This window comes from Streptopelia decaocto, assembly GCF_964273445.1.
Source record: "Streptopelia decaocto genome assembly, chromosome: 2".
Classification (NCBI taxonomy): domain Eukaryota; kingdom Metazoa; phylum Chordata; class Aves; order Columbiformes; family Columbidae; genus Streptopelia; species Streptopelia decaocto.
In genome coordinates, this window is record NC_138655.1 from 100,874,894 (window position 1) to 100,899,886 (window position 24,993).

Here is a 24,993-nt window from a genome sequence, read left to right on the forward strand (position 1 = left end):
ACTGAAAGGTCACCACTCAGCCTTCTCAAGTTAACAAAGTCCAGCAGCTCCAGCAGCCTAATCATGTTGGCAGGATTCTTTCTAGTCATGTTTATATTCTTATTTAAATACATAGTGATGCTGACACATTTTCAATTTTTTAAATATTCTAGCAATAGATTTTGGTTTGGCTAAGTAAAAATAAAGCACTTGCCTCTTGGTACTAGCTTTTATTCACCCTCTTGTTTTCATAGTATACAGTGGATATATGTAAGGCATTACAATACTTACCTTGCTGTACTGTTAATTGGCAAGGTGAACATTTTCCTGCATGGCACACTTGAGTACAGCTGTGCTTACCACAGTTCAAAGTATTTCCACATACATTAGAACAATGAATTTTTGTTGACTGGCCACAGCGAACTGAATGACTGCAGAGAAATGGCACCATAGTCTGTCAGCTACCTTAATATCTATAGAGCATTAATTAAAAAAGAAAATACTTTTTCATTAAAATCCAAAGCCTTCAAAAGGGAGCATAACTTATTAATGAGAGTGTTTTTAGGAAATAACACCATTTTTGCCCCTGCTTCCCCTCTCCCATCCCATTAAAGTAGAACATTTATCACAGTAGTGAGTCTACAGAATTTTATGTCAACAAGATGGGAAAAAAACAGAGGTGACACTATAACTTGAACCTGACATATGGTTATGCATTATGCCAGAAGAGCAGATATCTCTCTTACAGACATCTTTCTGAAGACTTAAATGATCCTAAGTCCACTGATTACAGTGAAAATAGGGAAGCGGGCCTTAAGAGTGAGCCAGCAGTCTACAAAGATAGTTGATTTTTTTTTTAATTAAATTGTTAAAAAAGGGACAAAACAATAATTTCTCCCCTTTTTACATTCTGGCTGGCCTCATATTATGGCTGTAAAATGTACATTTGGAAGAGCAGCTTTAAAACATCTTAAAGTCAGAAGTGCCATACCATACATCTGGGATGCTAATACAGTACATATGAAAAACTGCAATTCAGAAGTAAGTATTAAATGCAATCCTACAAAAATCAACAATCTTGTGAAGGTAGCTGGCACCTAGTAAAAAATATTAAATCAAAGTTGGTTGCATCTATTAAACTTTTAAATGCAAGCAATAGCTAGAATTTAAAAAATGAGTTGATCTTACTATGTAAAATAAAATTCAGTGATCTACAAACAATCCATCTTTCTACTGAAGACAAAGTGCTTTCAACTACATATACTGCCATGGAAGTATCTGTACCTTCTTTTGAAAAATTAAGATCACTTAATATTGCTTTCAGACTTTCAGAGATAATTTTAAAAGTCTGAAAACCTTTTTTTCTAGAACAAGAATGCTAACAACGAAATCAGTTTTTGTTTGTTTTGGTTCTGGAACAAGGCACAGGCAAACATTTTGTTACACAGAATCAGTTCTCGGTAGCTAGAGCAGTGACTCTAAAGACTTGGACCAACTGAATATGAGCGATCACAGACAGTACAGGCAGTGCTGTCTTGCTGTAGGCAATGACATTATATGCATGAAACGTGCAGGGAAAAGATAGCCTTTGAGTCCAGAATATACTACAGACTTCTCTCTTGCTAGTGGTACAGCTTCCCAGAAATTGACATGGTATTTCTGAAATTATTATTTCTGGAATGGAGTAACTCCAGATTACATTCCATTCATATAGAAAAGGTGTGAACCTTTTTCTACTTTCTTCTCTGTGTCTTCTACAAGATAAAATAAATACTAGAATAGGATTTCAAAATCAAATCAACTCACAGACTACATGGGCAACTCAGCTACATGTACCATAAATTGATTTTAACACAGACAACTCTTTTAAAATTATTTTTATTTTTCTTAAAAGATTTAAAGTAATTGCATTTCTATAAAATACAAAATTTTCCACATTATTTTAGTGCACAAATAAAAGTTATAGATCAGAATAAACTTTGTTCTTCAAACTTTTAATAAACTATAAGAAAAAAATATTATATAAACTTTTAATAAACTATTTTGTTTGTATAATAGAAGCATTCTCACCTTGTTTGTCCACATTCACATGTTTTTGTCACAAAGGCTGGGCATGAAGGGCAAGGTCCTGGATGGCACAGGCTTAAAAGTAAGTCAAAAAAGCAAACAAAATTGTAAAGTTAATTTTAGTTTTACTACACTCCCAGAAAAACAATCCACCATGATCTAATCCACAGTGCATTATCAAAACACCTGTGCTCCTGCAGGACATAAAAGCATTATTAACATAAGAAAAACAATATTGTGTTATTACAGTTGCATCAGTTTCAACTGTCATTGATACTGAAGGAAAACTTCAGTATTCCTGCTGCTGTCAGTCAAATCACACTAACACACTAAAACTAACAGTCAACACACACTAACACATTTCATGTTTTGCTTTTCACCAGCACACATGCATCAAGTCAAACATATTCATCACTGATAACACTCAAAATATAATCACATGTCCAAACCATTAATACATTTCTTTTTTTCTTCAGTGATCTCAAATAGATTAGAGACAAAAACTTCACTAGGAATTTCTTCTTTTGAGTTGGAAGCTTAATCTTTGAACTCAGCATTTCTAATAACACCAGTATGATCTGTTGTTCCTCTTCCTGTAAGGTAATGTGTGGGAGATGCAGCAAATCTGCCTCAGTTTTCTTTCTTACCATCAAGTGCAATTTCCTCTGAGTGTCAACAACGCCAGTCCTTTACTGGATTATCAGATCTCACCTCCTACTTGAAGAAACACTAGATGGTCCCTATCTGCATATATGATCTCTGTTGGGTGCATAAAAACTGGGTTTATGGAAATTGTACTTAGTTAACTTGTCTGCACTCTTCCTTCACTAGCTCTCAGTTCCCTTCCTTTGCAAAAATAGCAACTTTCATGCGGAACAACTATTATTGGCCAGGACTAAAGGCACAGATGTTCTAGACAAAGAAGACAAACAAACCAACCAACCAACCAACAACACACCAAACACCAAAACACCTCATAAACAGAGTAATTACTAAATTCCCCAAGTACAGCCACTATGAAAGCAATAATTAGTACACCAGTTTCTATAGTCATATGCCATATAATTGAGTTATGTCAGCAGTTTGTTGTCAGTAGTTTGTCAACAGCAGTGTGGCTCCCTCCTTCTTCTACCACTCCTCCCAGCTGACAAGGCCTAACCTATCACCCAACTTATTCCAGTTCCAACAGTAAAGCTAAGTGATTAAATGATAAACCAATCAACATAAAAAAACACCACCAAAAACAAAACCAAAAAAAAAATGACCAAAGAAAGCACAACCCTCTCTCTTTAATAGGTCAATTTTATGGCATGATGAATAGTTCAATAAGCACTAAAGTGGGGATCAGGAAAGGCAGAAATGAGCAAAACTGGACAGAAAAACATGATACTATGAATCCATAGCTTGCAATAGGCACAATATTGACACCACTGTTCAGAAGACTTCCTAAAAGAGAATATCAGAGACTGAGCCTCTGCTGTAGACTGGAATAGGAAAGAAGAGGAAAAACTGTTTCTTCCAAGCAATATAGGAAAGTTTGTTAAGTACCAAATTGCAGCTGGGGAGTACTCACAGCAGTTAAGGAATCTAATTATTTTTGACTGGACAAAAAAGTCCTCCATGGACATGCTCCTCTTCTGAGATGGCTGTCAGTACCTGGCCTTCATGAGAATTGGTGTTCTGATGAGTCAAGATATCAGCTACATCAACAAGTGTAGTCTAAAAGCTAATCTGTGTTTCAGTTTTACTCTGCAAACCACAGTGACAAGGACCTAGTATGATGATGAATTAAGAAAACAGCTATAGCACTGAAAGGATAGTCTGAAAAGAAACTGAATAGAATATTTTCATGTGTCAGAAAGAAGTATTTAAGTGTAAAAAAAACTGAACACATTAAATAAAAAGTTCAGAGTAAAGTTCTAGTAAAGTTCTGAGTTCTAGTAAACCTTGGAAAAAGTATAAGATGACAATCTATTTGTTGAAATGACTGAAGCTTTTGATTGTGTACCAAGAACAGAAACAATTGCTTCTGACTATTAAAAATTTCTCAAAACACAAATACAAACAGGCATTGTGGTTCAACTTCCATACATGGAAAATGAAGCTAGATACACTAGGAAAAACATATAATTTGACTAGTAAGGTGAATTCACCTGAGACCTTTGGAAAGCGGGAGGCACTGAAGGGTAAATGCTAAAATTCCTGGAGTAGATTTAGTGAAAGTACTGCTGCAGCTTGTTCACAGGTGCATGGCAGTGTAAAGCACACACATACAAAGGAGGGAGCACATGGCCTGATCAGTGTAAGGCACACAAATTGAAGGGGCATTACATGGCCTGATCAGTGTAAAGCATGCATAGTATATAGTTAAAGAGAGCGGGGAATACACTTGGCATAGAGGAGGGGACACACTTAAATGAGGTATTACAAAATTGGGAAAAAAATTTCTGGTACAGTGAATTTGTCAAAAAAAGCCATGCAATGACCTTATGTTGATAAGACTGGCCATTTATCATTAAAAACAGAAGCCCAGCATAACCGTGGCCACTGCAAGGATCCTTTTATCAGCAGAAATGTATCTTCTTATGATGTCACCTAAAAACCAGGTTCCTGGGATAAATGGATTATTAGTATGTTTGAGATGGCTGAGAGCACAGGAGAAAGCAGCTGAGTCAGGGAATCAGAACACAAGAGGTAATGCTTGCCGTAGCTGAAGCTACTGCTCTGAATGATGGAGTTCAGACTGTGTCTGCCCCACCTTTTGCTGCTTCTTCTCTGTCTTCTGATAGTATTCTGCCTGCTGCCAGACTCTGTCCTGTGGTTTCTAATGTGCTGCCTAATCCTGCTGCTATGCAACCAGGAGGGTGGGGGCTTGGATTGTGAGTGTCTAATAGTCCGAGGTTTTTTTCTGTTGAAGGTCCCTCTTTAGGAGGCACCCAGCTCCAGCTGCTCTACGCTGTACTTCATGAATAAATTACTTATTTAATAAGAATTTCTGGAATCCATGCCTGAGTCTCTATTATGGGAAAACTAGGGAAAAGGAACTTCCCTAACAGTTTGGCCATTGAAAAAGCTCATCTAATGCTCTTAACCTTACCAATATAATACCACCACACTGCTAAAAAAAGATCTAAAGGAAAGCACCCAAAACAGAAAACAAAATTGCTCTTCTTTGCCTCTTTTAGTTGAATTTTACCAACAAAAGTTAGCAAAAAAAATCGGATTTACAAATACTGATTAAGATCTCCATGAGGGATGCTGGTTCAAACATCTGGTGGTGTCAACAAATGGATAAATACATATAATGCCCTCTTATCCTCAACAGTTTACAAACCAAAGAAAACAAAAAGAAACAAAGGATAAAGGTGATCCTTCAGTTTTACCAAGTGCCACTGCTCGTAGATTAAGATATACAAATGCCATTACAGGAAAAGCAGCATCTAAACACCTGGTGAAGCACTGGATACACGTTTTAAATTACTGCTATTCACTATTATTTCTCTACTTCAGTGAAAGTTCTGGAAACAAGTCAGGCAGCTGGTTCAGTTCCTAAAGTATAATGGAAATGCTGCTACAACTATTGCTGCTGATCTAGTGTCCATTCTCTCATATGAACTCACTTTAGATACACAAACAGCCTCCATTTCCTCCAGGCTTCAGTTGAGCTATAAAGGAAATACACCTTTAAGCACATCCTGTAGTCAAAAAATACTCAAATACAGTCTTCAGAAGTTTTCTCTAGATCATTTCAATATTCATATCATAAACATTTACTTACATGTTACAAAGATGGGGACAGTCCAAACACTGTCTCTTCTTTCCACAAAGTTCCCCACAGCTATGTGGGATTTCATTTCTATTCCATTCAGGATTGTGCACCTTACCTAAACAACGCCAAAGACAAAAACATATTTATTGCCTTGAATACAATACTGAATGTGGGGAATGTATCATACAAAAAAAAAAAAAAAAAAAAGGCAAAAAAAAAAAAGCTGTATTTTCAATACTGGCAGTAGTTGTCTTTGAAAACCAAAATGATACAAATGTTTTATGTTTTGCTCAGCTTTCAGTGCTGATATATACTCAACTTCTTTGAAAGTAAGTGCCACTGGAATATCGAGCTCCAGAAGATTCCTTCTTTCTATGCTCTCAGTGGGCACTTAAGTAGCTGGTATTTTTAATTAAATTAAACTGCTGAAATATAGGAAAATTAAAGGCCCCCTTTACTTTGTTAGGCTGCATAGCAGGTAAGAAAATTAAAGGGTGAAACTCCCTTGCTGCCTCAACAAAGAAGAAAAACAAACAAACAAACCCTACACCAACCAACCAACCAACCAACCCACCCCACCACCACACATAAAAACAAACAAACAAAAACAAACAAACAAAGAAACAAAACAAACATAAAACCCACAAACATTCCCAGAAAACAGCACCTTTCTGGTAAGGTGATGGGGAATAGGAGAAGAATTAAATGACGCGGCAAATTGTAAAAGTCACTTCTCTAAAAAGAACCAGACTTGACATAAGTCTAAACATTAAAGGCTGACATTTTGATGAATGCAGCAGGAAATCTTGAACAAGAAGTGATAAATCCAGTATGTTAGCTTCAAGTATTCTGTATTTCATATAAGCACTGAAACCATATTTTATAATAATTCATCTGACATACTGTTAAGAAATCTCATAGCTCCAAGTGCATGAGATGATCATCAGGGTTCAATTTAATTGCCATGGTTAACACATGCAGACCTAATCTGGCTCTCTGCAAGGGTGGAATTAAATTAGCAATGAAGCAACCCAACCAAGGTTACAAATTTGAGTTGCAACAATTAAAAACACTAAGAAAATGTATTTTTGGTGACACAGATCATTTTAACTCTTTTAGTATACTTTTGCATATTCCACAAATAGCAAGTTAGGAAAACATGAATGAACACCACAGATGTCATTTATTCACTTGAGTTTCAATTAAACTAGTTAAAACACCCAGGAAAATCCTGAAAATTACAAGATCCAGAATTAAAATAAGCAAGGAATTTCCTTATGGAACAGTGAAAAAACCCACCCTTCATCACAAAACACGTCATCAGTATTTTGCATCAAATAGAAAATAGCTTTGCATAAGCAACTGGTGATGTCCAAATGCTGTATCATTCATTTCTCATAGCAGCCCAATTCTATCATTATTCCATGAAAATTTTCATGAAAATTTCTACATAATGGTATGAAAATCTTTACCACATGATTTAGTATTTAATTTTTAAAATGTTTTAAGCAATATATGTCTGATTCTCTGCACAGCCACTTTCCAGTGTCAATAAAGTTTTAAATGGGGTTAAATTTCAGGGATGTAGGCAAACATGTAGCGATATTGGAATTCAAATTAAAAAAAAAAAAGAAACAAAATTACAAAATTGCTTTTCTTTACAAAAGCAAGCAAGTAACTCACCACAGAAACAAGTATAAATTTTAGGAACTTGCATAGAAGCATTCTGACAAGCTGGACATCTCCAACCACTATTACCATCTGTAATTAAAGATAAAAATGACTTGAAGAAAATAAAGGAGCTAATTTGCAAACCTAGAATAAGTGTTCACAACTTGTTTCTTACCACAGCTGCAACCAAACCAAATTTTTCCATTTACTCAGAAGTGCTGAGAAAGCATGTTAATAAATATTCATTTTATACAGTATCAAGATAAACACAGCAGCAGTATTTCATCTTACCAGACTCCAACTGTATACACGAGGCAAACCCAAATTTTTAAATTGCACTTTTTCTATTATTGTGTACCCTGCTATAAGACTTTCTACTGTAATACAGAGATTGTTCACCATATCTAAAGATGTGAGGAAAAAAAGTGTTAAAGTGTGGGAAATTGGTGAGAAAAATATAATTACCTACAGCCTTAAGTACCACCTGCATTTTCCTTTTCATTATCCTCTCATGTTACAAGTTTACATGTCTTGTAAAAGACCAATTTAGTACTGCTTCATGTCCAGAATAAATTAGTGCTGTATAAACCACTATAATCTACTTTTATTAATTTAAAGGTGACAATACCGAGCTATTGACTAGGACATTATTCTTCAAGTTGGCCTCTCTTATCAACATCTCTCCCAGAGCAGGATGCCTAGTCCTCTACGAGCAACAGTTTCTATACAGTACAGTAAAGGACCTTGTAAAATAGGAGCCCTTTACCAAGCAAAATAGCTTTTCAATATATATTTTGGTCTTCTTAATCACTGATTATCCTTTGCTCCTCTAAGGCATAACTACATTTATGTGGGTCCACCCACAAGGAACATGCACAGTTGCCTTCCTCCAAAAATACAAGAAATCAAAGTTTTCTTCCTGGATTCAGATGCAATTACAGTATGATAGTAGGATGACTCCCGATATCCACACTGTAAGGAGTGGCTACAGAACCACTCCTTACAGATCCTGATTACTGAAGAAAGTGAGAATGAGGATGATTCTACAGAATGAACATTCCACTCTTGTGAATCTTCTCATGAACAGGAGAGAAGTAGGTAGAATTCCAACCAAAGGCACCAAAAGGACAGTTGGCTAAGCAAAATCAATGCACCTCACTCCTGTTACTAGAGATTCTTTTACTACTTGCTATACTCTCCCTCCTTCTAGGATTAAGAGATGCCTTACTTGTAATTATTTGCCAGTTTTTTTCCATACATTTTCATATTGCAAGTGTCCCTACTTGCAGCACTTTCAGCCACAAAAATCTTTATTTGTGGTAGCATGCCCAGAAGCCTGCCCCTTCCTGTTGTGTATCTTTTGTCACAATGGCATGGCAAATGATCTCCTCAGAAGAACCTCCAGTAGAAAGAGCTGGGAAATATACATACAGACTAGGAAATGTGCAGTTTTAGGCAAGTAACTTTCCTCTTTACATGCTTGCCTAGATGAGTCATAGGTGATTACATAAGAAAGGATCCAAACACTGGAATAGTGAATGCTAAAAGGCTACATTTCCAAAGGCAGTAGTACAGCAGGAATTTTCAACATATCTACAATGCTGGGTACATAAAAAGAACTCCAAATAAAATATTTCAGTCACTTCAACTCTAGTAGAATACAGTACATAGTGCTTCAAAAAGATGGACCCAATTTCAAAGCAGTATACAAGGTGTTTCAAAAGGATGGACCCAATTTGAAATCTCTGTATCTCTGTATCTCTGCAACCATGAACTGACCACTTGAAAGTGTGTGTCACAGAGTTACAAATGATTACTGCTAGACGCCTTTCCCAGAGCACAAGCAGCCTCTAGCATCAGTCATTCACAAGATGGTGACTCTGCAACTGCTTTGAAATTGGGCCCATCTTTTTGAAATACCCTGTAGAATCACCATGGGCAGTTTCATATTCCTATTTTTAAAAGGTCTTATGCAGTTCTCCAATGAGATAATCTGTATCAGAATAAATTATTGTTTTGACTTCTCAGCTAGACACAATAAAAAGCTTTTGTCCCAGTAAAAAAGTGACATTTATGTAATATCCAAAGCACAGACAATGGATTCAGCCCCGAACTGCGTGACTTGGCATGGGGGGGAAGGAAAAAAAAAAAAAAAAAAAAAAGGCAAGTAGCTTCATATTCTGACCACTGAAACTCAGAAGCCATCTTAGAGTCCAATACTGGATTGGTACAGACCACTAGCTCATCTGGAAGCAGAGGGCAGGGGCAGCAGAGGGAGCAGAACAGAAAGAGACACTTGTAATAACTCAAATATCTCTAATCCTTCCAGCCAAAAATGAAAATGCCAATAAAAGATCTTGTGTGCAATGCAGTTTATTTTTGTCAGATTCACCTTAGCTGTGCAGTATCTAAAGGTCACATTCCTCCAAAACATAATTCAAAATGTTAGTAAAAATGCTTGCTAAGGAGAACGTTCTTCCTTACAGGAAGAACCTTTCCGCATGATGGCAAAGTGATGCCTAGCAGAGCTACTCCTGCTTCTCCTGACCAAGACATCTCTAGTACACAATGAAAACCCATTCTCTAGTTCTGAGTGCAACTGACAGTCTACGTTGTAGAAATATTGAATGCTAGATGTCAACTACAAGTCTAAAGTAAGAAATGCCCTCTGACTCCCCACAGATAATTAGGAGACTTTTACCTGGTTTAGCCAAACTTAAAGTCATATTTCAGATGACTGTCAAGACAAGAGAAGCCAAAGAAGTCTCTGAGGGAAGACACCTCCAGTAAAACACATCTGAAAAAGCCCCTGAGACAAGAGATACTGTAGGGTGTGAGAAAGCTTTGTTACAGTAGGATAGTTCTTCAGTTCTTCCCACACGAGTATGTAAAGTCCCAAGCACATTTTATCTTCTTAACATGGTAACTCAGGATAGTTCACTTTCCTCCCTCATCTGTACCCACCTTTGCATGAGTGCCAACCTTACAGCCAGCTATGGATCTTGGAATTCAGGCAACAGCATCTGCATTACATCAGTGAGTTTGCTAATGAGCAAAATGGAACATTGCATGTGTACAATATGTTAACCAGCACAAGTTTTATTATCCATCTCTGCGATGCATTCCTTTGAGCTTCATTCCCAAGCAGGGTTCCATTGCATCAGTGTCCCGGGGAACCCACTGGGGTAATGTTATGCTTTCATTAAAGCCAAAGCTTTCACTTGCACAGTGTTGTGCCCTGTCATTGAGGGATCTGCACCTGCTTTTCCCTTGTAACAGATATCCATTACTATTGATCTGGAAGATGGAACTGTGTGGGAAGATACCTCATCAAGGATGTTATCTATGTCATCCAAGTATTCAGGATTTCTCTGACACAAAGTTGTGGTCACAAAAAATTGTGAGAAATTATGTACATGTACATACTTTCAGACTCCTATGTGCCACAGAAATAAGAGCTGCTGTAAGGCCTCAAATGAAGGGACATTCTCACCAAAATATTGAGTTGCTTCATAAACATAAAAGAATGAACACTTGAAACCGATCTTATGAACAAAACATTCTCACTAGGCTGGATGTAACATGTAGCAGTGAAAAGTTTTGGTGCTGAGATTATATAAGATTTCCTGGAACTCACTGTAACATTCACAGAATCGAGAAGATTTAAAGTAAATCACATGTAGGAAAAAAAAACAGGCTTTCTTCGTCTTTCAGAAAAACAGTGAATTATTGAGTTAGGTAAATTACAGTGTTCTACTTCTCTTCTGGTAGAAAATAATTACTGCCAGGGCTCTAGAGAATTCCTCAATATTATACAAAGCCTGAAAACTAGTCTCTAAGCTGAAAAACTACCATAAAAAATACACTCAGCAGTTCTAAACAAGATAGGGTAGCAGAACCTTCCAAATCAGGCAATATGCATCAGTGTCCTTACTGGAGCTATGGAATCAGTTCTACTGAGGCCACCACCTTTAAATTCTAATAACAATTAGCTCAAGTTCTCTCATACACAGGATACAGGAACATGTTTCATCCACAAATTCTTACAAGAAAGCAAATGGCCAAAAAATACGGCTATTTGAAATGCTGTCAGGATTCATGCACCTAAGGCCATTGTCTAGACAGATATGCAAAACCTCCATTATACAAGCAGATACTCTTTTGATCAAGTAATAAGCTGTTTCAGGGAGATAAATCAGCTCCAAAGAAGGTGACAGAAAAAAAACTAAGAGATAAAGGTTCTCAGCAGTCCCTCTCAGTTTTGCTTGGGATCTCAGTCTCACTCAAAAAATCTGTTCCCTTCTCAAACATTCCAATGCCTTTATGTTTCAAATCTTGTGCCAATATTTGTAACTTGTTTTCTACCATCAGTATGAAGCATGATCAGCCCTACCCAGAAGTCCACCTATGCATCTTCAGAAATCAAATAACTTTGGAACCAATCCTTTCTGCAAGAGATTTACAGTCTCTAAGAACTTCTCTCAAATATTTGGAAGTAGCTGACAGACTATATTTCCTCAATCTGCCCAGAGAGAAAGACATATGAAGAATGGTAAAAGCTAAACAAGCAAGGTACAGAAAAAAACAACCCTACTTCAAGATTAACGTCACAATCTTCAGTGTATCTACATCACACAACTGAACACAGCAGAAAGGCCTTAACTTACACCAAAGCACTCAAAGGGCAGAATGTAGTGGTATAAGAGTTTCAAAAAGTGGTATAATAAATACAAAGAATCTGAAAATGTTTAAGCTAATGACAAAGGCAGAAGCTTTCTGTCTTCTCTGAATTTCATTTCACTGTGTGGCATCAATGATGGATTTCAGGAATACTTCATCTGAGAACAGAACTAAGAAGTGGGTGAGTAAAACCAGACAACTAATGCTTGGAATGCTTCTTCTGTTCAACTGCTCAGCCAAGCACAGATGAGAGAAGATGAGACATTTCTTGTTGTATAAAACCACAGCCAGAACTTCGCATTTTGATGCACTGGGCTGAGTGATCTTATTCTTACATACCCAAACCTGAAAATGAGTTTTACCTAGATTACTAGAAAGAATCAAAATAGTCGAAAGGATTATACAAAGCATCCAAAGAACCCTGAAAAAAACCACATTTTTTAATTTAAAACTTGCTTTGTTTACAGCTTACTGGTTACCTTAGATAATATGTATAAGTAGTTTTCCAAAATAAGAAACACATGAACTTTGTTATTATATGTATCTGAGAAAGTGTGTGCAATAGTGAATACCAACCTTCAGCTTGTGAAGCTGGTGATCGTGCCCACTTCTTAATGCAATTCAGGTGGAACACATGGTAACAATTCTGACAGCTCCACACTGGGGCTACTATTCGAACCACTTCACAGCATACCATGCACTCGTACTTCTCTGTGGTCAGCTGTTCAATCAATGACCCTGCAAATAAAATGTATTACTCGTACATGAAATACCAGCTGAGAAACAAAATCCCAAGATTTCATTTAAATTATAACAGAACTTATTTTTCCTGTGTGCCTATAAGCAAGGTACTAGTTTACTCCAGGAAGATTCCAGTTTGATACTCGGTATGCATTTCTCCAGTTTCAGAGCAGGAAGAGGGAGTATGAGACTCCCACAGATGTGGCAACAGTAATTCCCGTTGATGAAGAGCAATCATTCTGATCTTACAAATTAGTTAATAGTTTTAAGCTTGGCAAAAGTTTGAGATTTTGCTATTCACTTTACATGGGAAACCTTTGCTTAAAGCTTAAAACGTCTGCTTAAAGCAGAAAACGTAAAGATTTTAACCACAGAAGTTTCAGTCAAAATCAATTCCCATCCTCAAGTATTCCTGGAAGACCACACAACAAATACTAACAGTAAAGTACCCGGTTTATGGAAATAAGCCCCTCATAAACTGACTCCTTTAGGAGTAGAATGACTGGGAAACAATAGTCAAACTACAGGGCCTTTTAAGCCATATGAAAGAATGTGAAAAAGTACTTTGAAATTAAAGCAAGATCTCCACGTTAAAAACACATGTGCAACTATAACAAAAGCAACGCATAACTCCAGTTCTGCCAGATTAATTCTCATCAAGGTAAGGCTACCAAATACACCTTAGAAATGCTAGTTGATCTGTGCTCACAGAATTTTAAAATATCTTAATTACAAGTGTAAAGTACAAAAATGTACCATTTTTAGATGGTGTCAATACAAGGGAATTTGCAACTCATAATGAAGGACAAAAAAATAAAATAATAAAAGAAAAAAGAATATCAATTTACAATGTGCTTGTACCACACAGGACTGGAAGCAAGCCCACGGATGCCTTGAAATTTTGAAGTGTTAACACTGTTTGCCCTCCTTAATAGGATATAAACACTTTCAAGCTTTTTTTCCAGCCCTCATGCATCAAGCACCATAAGATTTGGAATTAACAATTATTTCTGCTTTCAGTACCCCATGAATATTACCTGCTGCAAAGAAGTCATCTCCACCTGAAACATACTTCTTTTCTCTAAGAGACTAAAGCTATACTGTACTCAGAAAGGATAGCTGTCCCATAAATAGTTTTAACTCAGTCTCAGTTGCACAGTCTTCTAATGCACAGATGTGGTCCGTAGGAAACAGTGGCAGATAGTGTTTCCAAAAGAGCTTCCAACTAGAGCATGCAAAGAAAGACTGCCATTTTGGAGGGGGGAGTTCCTTAAGTTCCCTGTAAAAAATTACTACTTTTCTTCCTGCTTGTTGCATATGATGTTTTTCATTTAATAATAACGCAGGGAGAAAGACCGAGCCATCTGTAATTTTATGATTCAGGTAGAACCCAGGAGCATGAAACTCAATGTATTTAAGTAAGAAAGTATCAAGGAGGATCTTGATCCCTGAGCTTCTCCTATGGGAACGAAGTTTCTGACTGAAGCTATCTATGCTTCCCAATTAAGAGAGAGAAGAGATGCTGAGAAAGAAGCAAAATCTTCAAAAAACTCATACCACAGTTAAAACAACAGGAACTAGTCTACCCAACTCTATCATTCTGGGCAGCAGAGATGCTTTGTAAAAAACAACTAAATATCATTTTTAGTCTTTTAGTCTTTGTTCAGCTAGAAATTGATTAAAAAAAAAAAAAAAACAACAAAAAAACCACAAACAATCTCTCCTTATTGTCTCCAAAATAAAATAGGACTTCTTCTGCTGGTGCTATGAGTAAGACGAGACTGTTTTCTCAGTGCACACTTAAGCTTATCTAAAATAGTGAGAAAAAGCTACCTAGGTTGTCCAGAAACTGCAACCAGTACTGTGGCATTGAAGAGACTTGTCTGATTTTCATTTAATGCTTTAAGTCCCTTATGGTGTAAGTTGGCACAAAATTCACCCAGACAATCAAAACATGTGGGCCTGCTTTACACAGTCAACAGGACATTCCTATTCTCAACTTCCAAAACTAGTGAGAGACTCTCTCTATTTCTAATTACCTTTTGATACTACCATTGCAAAGAGAAAAAATATCTGGTTAGGAGCAAAATACAGTTCTTCTGTCTGGCATTTTCCTACTTCTACAGAAAACATGAGAAAACTTGTTTTGCAAAGAACCATTTTAGGATTGTCCCTCATAAGTCTCATTGTTCAGAATGCACAGAATTTTACTCCCCACTCCAGCAACAAACATTTTTTTAACATGGTACCTGATCAGGTGATCATTTGCAATTAGGTGGTAAAGCAAAACTCACTTTAAACAGAATCTGTTCTTCCCTAGTAAGCTTACAGAACACCTTCCCACTCAGAAACCACTCATTTACATATAATTCTATCCTCTGAAGCTGATACTGACCTAACGTGAAATAGTAAGTTTCTTCAGCTAGTCAAATGTGAAGGCAGTTTACATTATTCAAGATTGTATCTTTAGAACAGGAATACAGGACAGTCTAGAAAGCTTACCTGTATGAGTTTCTTTGTTTTTTGGTACATCACTTTGCTTTTTCCAGTACTGGGTCCAGCTGAAATGAAGTGCAGGTGCCTGATCCCCCTTTAGCAGGAACTTTCTTCCACTACATCTGACAGAATCAGACAACTGATGCCTGAATTCACTGGTCAAGTTTTCATCATTTTTGTGAACAGAGAGTTCTTTCTTCCTCTGATTTTTATCTTTTGGAGTATATGCAAGAGAAGACTTCTTACCTACTTTTGTATTTTTACTACGGTGAGAATCATGCCTTTTCTGACACTCTTTTTCTGCCGGTGGTTTATTCCACACGGGCTTCCTGGGATATCTTTTGTTTACATAATTGTAGCCTTTCTGCTCATCCCCACTACCAATAGGTGCATCACAGAATGCCTTTCCAACAGATGATTCTGAAGAGTCAGAATGAGTCAAATCCAAAGATGGAACATTTTCAAAGAGCTCTGCTTTTTGTTTAGAGCACACTCTCTTTTCCCGGTCATGCACTTGCTTTCCCTTCTCCCTGAAACCTCTTCCAGATGCATGCATCAGATGTGTTTTCTTTGGCTTTGCTCCTTTGCTATCTGCATTAGGTGCCTCCCTGTCACTCTCTGAGGACAGAAAGTCACTGTATCCTTTGGGAGGTGCTCTTCTCCCAGGTACTATTGCAGCATCTGGAATTCCTGCACCTGTAGCAGCATCTGCAGCACTTTGCCTTATCTTACTTCTAGTACATGTGCTATCATTTCTTGATCTGTGCCATCTCTGGCTTTGCAAGCTGCGATTCTTCAAACTTTTACTGGTACCAAAATACTGGTGGAAGTCTTCAGAATTCCCATACTGACTTTCTGGATTACAGAGGCCATAATGCTTTGTGGATGAGCTTTCATAATCTGTAGCTCTTTCAGAAGACAGAGCAGGAAATGGTAAATTACTTCTATTCTGATTAGAGTCTTTCCTAGCTTTATTTACCCAATTTATATCTGTGGGCTGTCTTTCTCCTGGAATGGAATCAGCAGCATCAGGACTGAAATTCAATGCTCCTAAAAAGTGAAAAAATAAAAGCACGTGTACAAGACTATGAAATAGTGAACATTTCTTTTCAGCAAAATTAGTACACAAGCAAAGGGTCCGAAGTTCAATCAATCCCACACTTGATAGAACAACTGCAAACAACTTTCCAGCAGCTAGAGTTGAATTATACAGTGCTTCTCATCATCATCTTTAGGGAAAGACTGCGATGACTCAGAGTTAAGAATATAAAAACATAAGGTGAAAAAAAAACAAACAAAACCAACCTAACATTTGAAGCACCCCTGTACATATACAAGACATGGAAGTGTGATAATCAGTGTTTAACATGTGCTGAAGTTTTTCCTACCATGTTTATATACATACACAAACCTGAAGAAAAATGCATCCTTTAAATATGTCTCCATCTGAGAATTTAATATTACACGGAACTTCAAAAATAAATCAATATCCATCAGCCAAAAAGTAGCAATAGTAAATGCTTGCATGAACTCTGATTACACTGTTCTACATATAAACATATAAAATGTCAGGAAGACTACCACAGGCAGCTTTGCAAAATTATTTTTCTGTTATGAGGCCATCGACGTGAACCATTCTTCTACTCAAGAGGTCTCCTGTCATTTCTGTGTGTCTAGATAAAAGAAAGAGAATTAGAAATTCTATGTTGTTGAATTTCATATCATATCATGCCAGCAGGGCCTGCCTGCAAGACGAAATATCAGGTGAATACCAGGGACAGTTTAATGGGTTTTGGCATATTGGTTAAGTCTTACACAGCAGCATGAAAAAGAGAAAAGAATTCTAAATTCTCACTGAAGTAGTACCCACTTTATAAGTCAGGTAGGTTACCGAGGGCAGATGCAGTTTATTCCTCGTTCAGAAAAATTCAAAGAAACAATAAAGCACTTGGGCTATGAGCATAAGACTCTCCAAAAGCCTAATGCTACCTGGATCTCTCAACTGCCTATTATTTTAACTTTTTAATTAAGATTGTGGAAAATAACATTTTGAAGAGAAGAAGTGTGCTGGGTCAGCCAAGATAGGTTAATTTCCACAGCTAGCTGGGGGGATGAGACAGCCAGGACAGCTGTCCCAAAACTAGCCAAAGGGGTATTTGATACCACGTAAGATCATGCTCAGTTATAAAAGGGGGGCTGGCCAAGGCAGCAATTGTTCTCCCTTGCTGCTGCGGAACAGGGCAATCCAGAAGACTCTCAGTTCTCTCTGGACCGCATGGTTCAGTGCTGCTGTGTTTCGGGCATGAGCTGCTGTCTGGGAAATGGGGAGGAGGTTTTGGTGCAGGCTGCTGTCAGGAATCTACAATTGCTGCTCTGGAGGAGGCAAGCTGTAGCATCAGAAATGACATGTGGTGAGAGATTGCACCGTGTATCCATCGCTTTGTATATTCATTGTTTTTATTGTTTATTTGTTTTGTTTCCTTTTTTTGCTGCTCCCTTTAACTGTTCTTATCCTAACCCACAAGTTTTGCCTTTTGTTTCCCAATTCTCCTTCCTCATCCCACCAGGTGCCAGAGAGGGGTGAGCGAGCAGCACGTGGTTTTAGTTGCTGGCTGTGGCGGGGAGAGGTTTGGGCTAAACTATCACAAGAACAAAACAGAACACTTCAAAGCATTAACTTTTTTTTTTTTTCAGTGAAATTCATTTACTTTCAATTGAAAGAGGGTCTTTGTAAACTCCTAGAAATGGTCATCACTACTATGAGGGATTTAGTGACCAAAGAAAAAAATATAACATACAGCTTTGTGGAAGTGAAGCTTTAAGCTTACTAAAAGCTAGGCATTTAAAATTATATTTAAGGATGTTCTTAACTGCAAAAACCATCTTAATTCAAGGTGAGTGGAAGTCGAGGGGGAGGTGCTGAGCTCTTCTTCCAGGTACCCAGTGCCAGGACGTGTGGCAATGGCTCAAAGCTGTGTCCAGCAGGGGAGGTTCAGACTTGACAGGAGGAAACATTTCTTCACTGAGAGGATGATCAAGCCCTGGAACAGGCTTCCTGGAGAGGTGTGGTTGATGCCCCAAGCCTGTCAGTGTCTAAGAGGCATTTGGACCACACCCTTAAAAATACACTTTAACTTTTCGTAAACCCTAAAGTGGTCAGGCAGTTAGACTCAATGGTCATTTAAGTACCTTCAAGCTGAACTATTCTACTCTATCATTACTGTAGACCCTTGTAGATACAAAATATTAGGCTAATACATACAAAAGTATTTGGACTGCAAGCAGCTTCACTGGTAACACTGTATTTTTTCTCATCTTAACATATGTTTCCTGTGCAAAGAACTCAAAATATAAAGTTGTCCTTTTTACCTTCCACAGCTACACTTATTTTCAGTTTTTCCAATGTTTTGCCAGTTTCTTTTCTATCACTAATAAACAGGACTACAAACATAAACCACAGTAGTTTTACATTTTAAAGTAAACAGCAGTCATTCAGTATCAATTACTTAAACTAGAGTTTCACATTTTGATTTCAAGACAGGATACAATCCTATTATTACATACAAATCTTATTTGAAACAACCCATTTTATTAGTTGGCTTAAGATTTCTTTTGAATACCATAAATTTGAAGTCTGATGGATGGATATAACAAGGTAAATCAAATAGCTTCTTAATGTTTAATAAAAATGTTTTTCAAAAAATCACACTGCTTCCCTCTAAAATGTATATTCTACTTCTAAGGACCACATTGTTTCTTCAGTTATGACATGTGAGATGTAAAATGTGTCCATGAATAATAAACAAGTTGCCACAGAGGGCTTTCAAACAAATGCAGTAAGCATGAGTAAGTATGTTTTGAACATCAGTAAAACATACTATCTTATACTGACATAAGATACATGCTGGAAATTGTTTTAAAATGCTGGTTTTCCAAAATACAGTCAAATTGACTTTTGAGCATGGCCTCCACGAAGCATAATCAGGCCTTGAAATGTAGCTGTGGAAGTAATATTTTTGAAAGCATTTTCCAAATAATCTATCAAGTTTGAAGAAACAGATGGGAAACCAGGATTCAGATATTTAAAAGCACCTCCAAAATATGAATAATTCATTAGAATATTTTATATCACCCATGAATATGATTCCTATTCTTACTGACAGCTTTTACATTACAAAAAAAAAAATCCAAACACGTGGTAAATTCTACTAAAACTGATTTTTGTCTGTCAAGACTAGAAACAGCAAAATACATATACGAGTGCAATAATCAGTAGCTAGCACTGACTCATACTTCCTTTGACATGTTTACATGTACATACACAAAAATCCCAAGAAAATTAGAAACTCCAGAGTTAGATTCCAGCCTGTATTTCCATAGAATAGACAAAGAAAATCACAGTACCTTTAGAAACAACCTCTACATTGCAGATTTTAATATGCCTAAGAGCTTGAATGCAAATTAACACCAAGCATATGAAACTCATATGGTTTCATGCCTGTTCTGCCATAACATTACACATTATACCATCTCAGCACTAACTGTGGACAGAGCCAGAATGGCCTGGCAAACTTCAATAGTCTGTGTAAACCATCCTTCAGAAAAAAATAATTTGGTGAGGACATTTTTAAAAATATAAAGCAAATTAGTACATACATATCTCATTTTAATAAGTACAAGCTCTTCTTCAAAAACAGACTATTTTGTGGGCCAGTACAGCCAAACTTAATAACTTGGGTACTTTTCTAATTAAGACATCAATAATGACATTTGAAGGTGTCAATTAAAGACATCATGCCCAAGTGACATTTCTTAGCACAGTTTCAGCAAGCTAAACTCAATTAGAGTTTGAAGAGCCATTAAACAATGTACTTTAATTAGGCAGAGACTGTAAGAAGTTGATAATTAAGAATAAAACACGTATTGAAGAAGTCCAGACAGAAAAAAAATGTACTGGGTACAAGAGTCCACAGGGTCACCCCTCAGGTGTTGGAGGTAGTACTTATTCTTAGGTGAATTCAGCTCTATCTCCTAGATAGGAAGAACTCCTATTTTCCTTCTAAAGCTTCAGATCAATACAAAACTGGAACTAAACAACACTGGTTAGTACCAGTCTTTCAAGCACTTATCTTTTAATTGACCACTTCTTATCGAGATGCCCATAAATTCAACCAAAACCAGTGTCACCTTGAGTACTGTGCTCAGTTTTGGGCTCCACAATACAAGAATGATACAGAAATATTATAATGTGTCCAAAGCAGGGCAACAAAAATGGTGAAAGGACTAGAGGACACGACCCACAAGGAGCAGTTGAGGATATTAGTTTTGTTCAGCTTGAAGAAGGAGACTGAGAGATGACCTCATTGCTGTCTACAGCTTCCTGAGGAGGGGAAGTAGAGAGGGAGGTGCTGAGCTCTTCACCCTGGCACCCACTGCCAGGATGTGTGTCAACGGCTCAAAGCTGTGTCCAGCAGGGGAGGTTCGGCCTTGACATGAGGAAACATTTCTTTACTGAGATGGGGGTCATGCACTGGAAAAAGCTTCTTAGGGACATGGTAATGGCCACAAGCCTTCCAGTGTTCAAGAAGTGTTTGGATAATGTTCTTAGATAACTGGTTTAATTTTTAGGTTGCCCTGTGTGGAGTCAGGATTTGGACTCAGTGACTCTTGTGAGTCACTTACAATTCAGGATATTCTATGATTACATATACTGTTTATCACCTGGTTCCCAGTAGAAGAGAAAGGTAATTTCAGGACAGATGTCTTCAGTTTTAAAGCAATTAAAATAACCTATTATTTCACCTTAAGACAAATGACAGTATTGAATGAGTACACAATCTATTTGTATCAGCACTGCATATATATAGACAATAAATGTCTGGGTCAGCTGAACACAAAATACAAGTTACAGGGAAGACACTCCCCGCAGGTCTTATGGTACCTATATTACACTCTATACACTGTGCCACCAAAAAAAAAAAAAAAACAAAAAAAACAAAACAAACAAACAAACAATCTCAGGGTTTCCCCATAGCATTGGGAGCTTCAAACCTCTTTCTCACAGAACACCAAGCTTGATCTTTCCTGTCTTCTCTGATCATTTTATGTATTCAACTACAGCATCCTATTATTTCCAGAGACAACACATATTTACAAAAGGTTGGATTTCTTCCTAAACAGGAATTACACTGTTTCAGGCTTTAAGACTCAAGCAGTGCAACCCATTTTCACAAAAAACAATCCGCCTGCTCAAAACTTACTGTTTCTTCCAACTGTAGTAGCTCACATAAAAAACTATATGCTCCCTTCCCACAAGTCTTGCCAGAAATTGTTAGAGAAAGATTATTATGCAAAACCATCATTACCATCATCACAGAATGTCTGAGGTTGAAAGGGACCTCTTGAGGTCACCCAGTCCAAATACCCTGCTCAAAGAGTCAGCTAGAGCAAGTTGCCTCGACTGTGTCCAGTCAGGTTTTCAATAACTCCAAGGACAGAAAGGCCACAACCTCTCTAAGAAACCTGTTCCAGTGTATGACCATCCTCACAGTAAAAAGGCTTTTTCTCATGTTCAGATGGAATTTCATGTGTTTTAATTTGTACCTGTTGCCTCTTGTCCTTTCACCTAATACCACTGAGAAGAATCTGGCTCTGTATTCTTTGCGTCCTCCCATCAGGTATTTGTACACAGCACTAAGATCACTCTGAGACTTCTCCAGACCGAACAGTTCCAGCCCTCTCAGCCCCTCCTCATATGAGGGATGCTCCAATACTTTAATCATCTTCACGGCACTTTGCTGGACTCTCTCTAGTATGTCCATGTCTTCCCAGTACAGGGGAGCCCAGAACTGGACACAGTGCTCCAGTGCTGAGCAGAGGGAAGATGGACCTCCTTTGACAAACTGGCAACGCTCCTCCTAATGTAGTCTAGGGTACTGTTGGCCTTCCCCACAGAGAAGGTGCATTGCTGACTTATGGTCAAGGACCCCAAGGTTCCTGTCTGCAGACCTGCTTTCCCACTAGTTAATCCCCTGTGTATATTGGTGCATGGTGCTATGTTCTGTCTTTTTATACTATTGTTCAAAATCAGTGCTTCCACATTTAGAAAATAAAATGAAGTTTTAGCTAGCCCACTTCAAGATGGGAAAGAAATACAACTTCACCATAAGTAGTTTGACCATCCCAAGAGAAGTATTTACTACAGAATGAATTTCACATCTGAAGAATAAATGTATTGTAAGATTTCACTTTACTTTTCACCATTACAGTGTGCTACTCAATGCTTTATACCAGCTCCCTGGTACCTCCAGTTTAATGATGCACTGTACCATGTATAATGACCCAGCTGTCATTGTGAAGGCAAAAAAAACCCAAAACTACATTCAACAGAAATTATGGGAACTTACAGAAAAAAAAAATCCATTCATGGCTATTAAATACAAATATGATCTGTCCTTTCTAAGTAAAGAGGGCTGGAAACTAGAAAGGTATATCTACATAAATAATCATTCTACAGTTGCCTTGCTTATTGTGTTCTTTCCCTTTGTCTCTTATACTCGTTCACTATTGGCAAAATATCGTGGATCAGCTGCACATCTGCCATGACCCAAAAGTGTCATTCTTTGACCTCAACTGCTTCCTGTGGTCTACTCTGAGAGGAGAAATATCTTTCATATTTAAGTTCTCAAAATTCCTACATTTGCTCTGTCCATGAATTTGCAGGGCAAAAGCCAGTTCCTTTCCTAACACCACACAAGCACAATTTGAAATTTACCTATGATTCTTGATAATGTAGTACATATTACCAGAACAAGGAATGAACTCCAGAACCAGCATGTGTAAATATTTGTGTTAGCTTAAGTGTTATAAAGCAAATGTAGAAAAGGCGTACCCTCCAGACTAATCTATTGCTTTTCACTAAAGATAATTTTAGCTCAGTATACCTATTTAAGATCCTTTACTCCAATACATATATCCTGTACTAAAGGTTTCAGGACCAGAGGTGACTTGCAGCCTGATAGCATGGAGGATAAACAGACAAGCAGACATTTGCCTGCACCAGCTTCTCTTTACTGAAACTATCAGTCTCTGCCCTCTAAACCATGTTCCAGGCAGCTGTGGACCCCTTTTCATCCTTAATCTAAATTAACACCAGGGTGCTGCAAAAGTGGAGATTCATATTATCTTCTTCACCTCAGCCATAAAAGTCCAGGATTCTTCCTGGTGGAAATGTGACGACTCTATAAACAATGAAATGAGTTACCTCATCAAGTGACCCCAAAGTGACATTAATTACCTAGGAAGTCTACCCAGACTGCAAGAAAATAAAGCAACATGACGAAAACACTAAATATCATTAATGACTCTGAGTAACAACGTTATTTCTAGTTACATGCCCAAGATACAATTACATAAGCGTTCTTCTATTGTTAAGTGCCCATGATACATCGTTAAATGTGAGGCTGGAATATGGATCTTGAAAGGCTAGTCCCCCCCTTCCTCAGCAGCCATACCCAGTAAAATGGAAGTTAATCTGAGTCTGCATCATAAAAGCCAGCAGGGAAAAATAAACAAATAAATAATTAAAAAATCTTTTCTTGTTCTCTTGTCACTCAGTCCCACTCCAGGTCGGGTGTCTAAGCTGGTCTCCACCCGTGAGCCCCTGCCTAGCTCACTCTGGGCAGGTGGCACCTGCTCTAGGCAGTCACCTCCTGCAAACCCCAGACCTCTTCTGCTCCTAGGCCCATGCGAGACCCCAGGAGACGCCGCAATTTTACAGCAGCCCGTAGGGCTGGGACTGGTCAGACTGCCCTGTGCAGGCGGCATCGTGTTTCACAGGCACGGGTGGGTAGACGGCAGTAAGTTTTCCAGAAACCAAACGCCTCTGTATTTTTTTCTGGCGTTCCTGTTCGTTTGTAACATTTGGAAGCTCGTACGTTCCTCCTCAGGCAGTTTCCCTACTGCGCCCTGCGGCAAAGGCAAGCCCAGCCATTTTGAGCACCGCAGGAGCCGCGAAGTTGAGGCGGGCGGGGCGGCGGCAACAGGTGGTGCCGCAGCCGGTGTCCCTCCACACGCCAGCGCCCGGCCGCGGCCCTCTGCCCGACAACCACGCTGCGGAGAAGTGACTGCTCCTCCCCTCCACGCACAGCTCACCCCACCTGCCCCGTCCTCACAGCCGCCCCGAGGACAGCAGCCGCACCTACCTGCGCCGGGCCGCGCCTCCGCCATGCCAACGCCAGCCCCACGCGCCGCGGTCCGGCTTCCTGGCCGCTGCGCACGCGCACAGCCCGTACCCACTCCCTCCGGCGGAGGGCGGTTCTGCGCGCGCAGCCGCGCTGCAGCTCCGAGCGCGAGCGGGGAGCGTGGGCGGGCACGAGGGGCGGGGCCGGGGCGGGCGGGAGCGTGGGCGGGCGGCCCAGTGCGCAGCGGGAGCCGCGGGAGAGCGGCGCTTCCTCGAGCGACGCCGGAGTAAGCAGGAGGCCGGGTCCTTGTCTGGCGCCGCGAAGAAGGTGGAAAGGAAATCTCAGAGCGAGGCAGAAATGTCAGCGCTGGCAGTAAATTGGCCGTTTGCTTAGCAATAGGCTTGCCTG

General features: G+C 38.6%; 1 protein-coding gene across 8 annotated transcripts in view; it reads right to left on the minus strand.

Moving 5' to 3' along the window:
- NFX1 (nuclear transcription factor, X-box binding 1) overlaps window positions 1-24,710 on the minus strand; it is a 62,103-nt gene extending 37,393 nt beyond the window's left edge. For 7 of the 8 annotated variants that reach the window (XR_014183253.1, XR_014183254.1, XM_082044759.1 and 4 more), the window contains exons 1-7: window positions 24,607-24,710; window positions 15,410-16,453; window positions 12,743-12,904; window positions 7,499-7,576; window positions 5,825-5,930; window positions 2,050-2,121; window positions 271-410 (exon numbers count right to left, since the gene is read on the minus strand). Coding sequence is in view for 6 of the 8 variants with exons in the window: in XM_082044759.1 (XP_081900885.1) it covers window positions 271-410; window positions 2,050-2,121; window positions 5,825-5,930; window positions 7,499-7,576; window positions 12,743-12,904; window positions 15,410-16,453; window positions 24,607-24,631 (1,627 nt within the window). In the remaining 2 variants the exon portion in view is untranslated. Of the gene's footprint in view, window positions 1-270; window positions 411-2,049; window positions 2,122-5,824; window positions 5,931-7,498; window positions 7,577-12,742; window positions 12,905-15,409; window positions 16,454-16,814; window positions 16,964-24,606 lie in introns of those variants that run through there. The other variant, XM_082044758.1, reaches the window with a different exon arrangement.
- Between the last annotated feature and the right edge of the window lie 283 nt (window positions 24,711-24,993).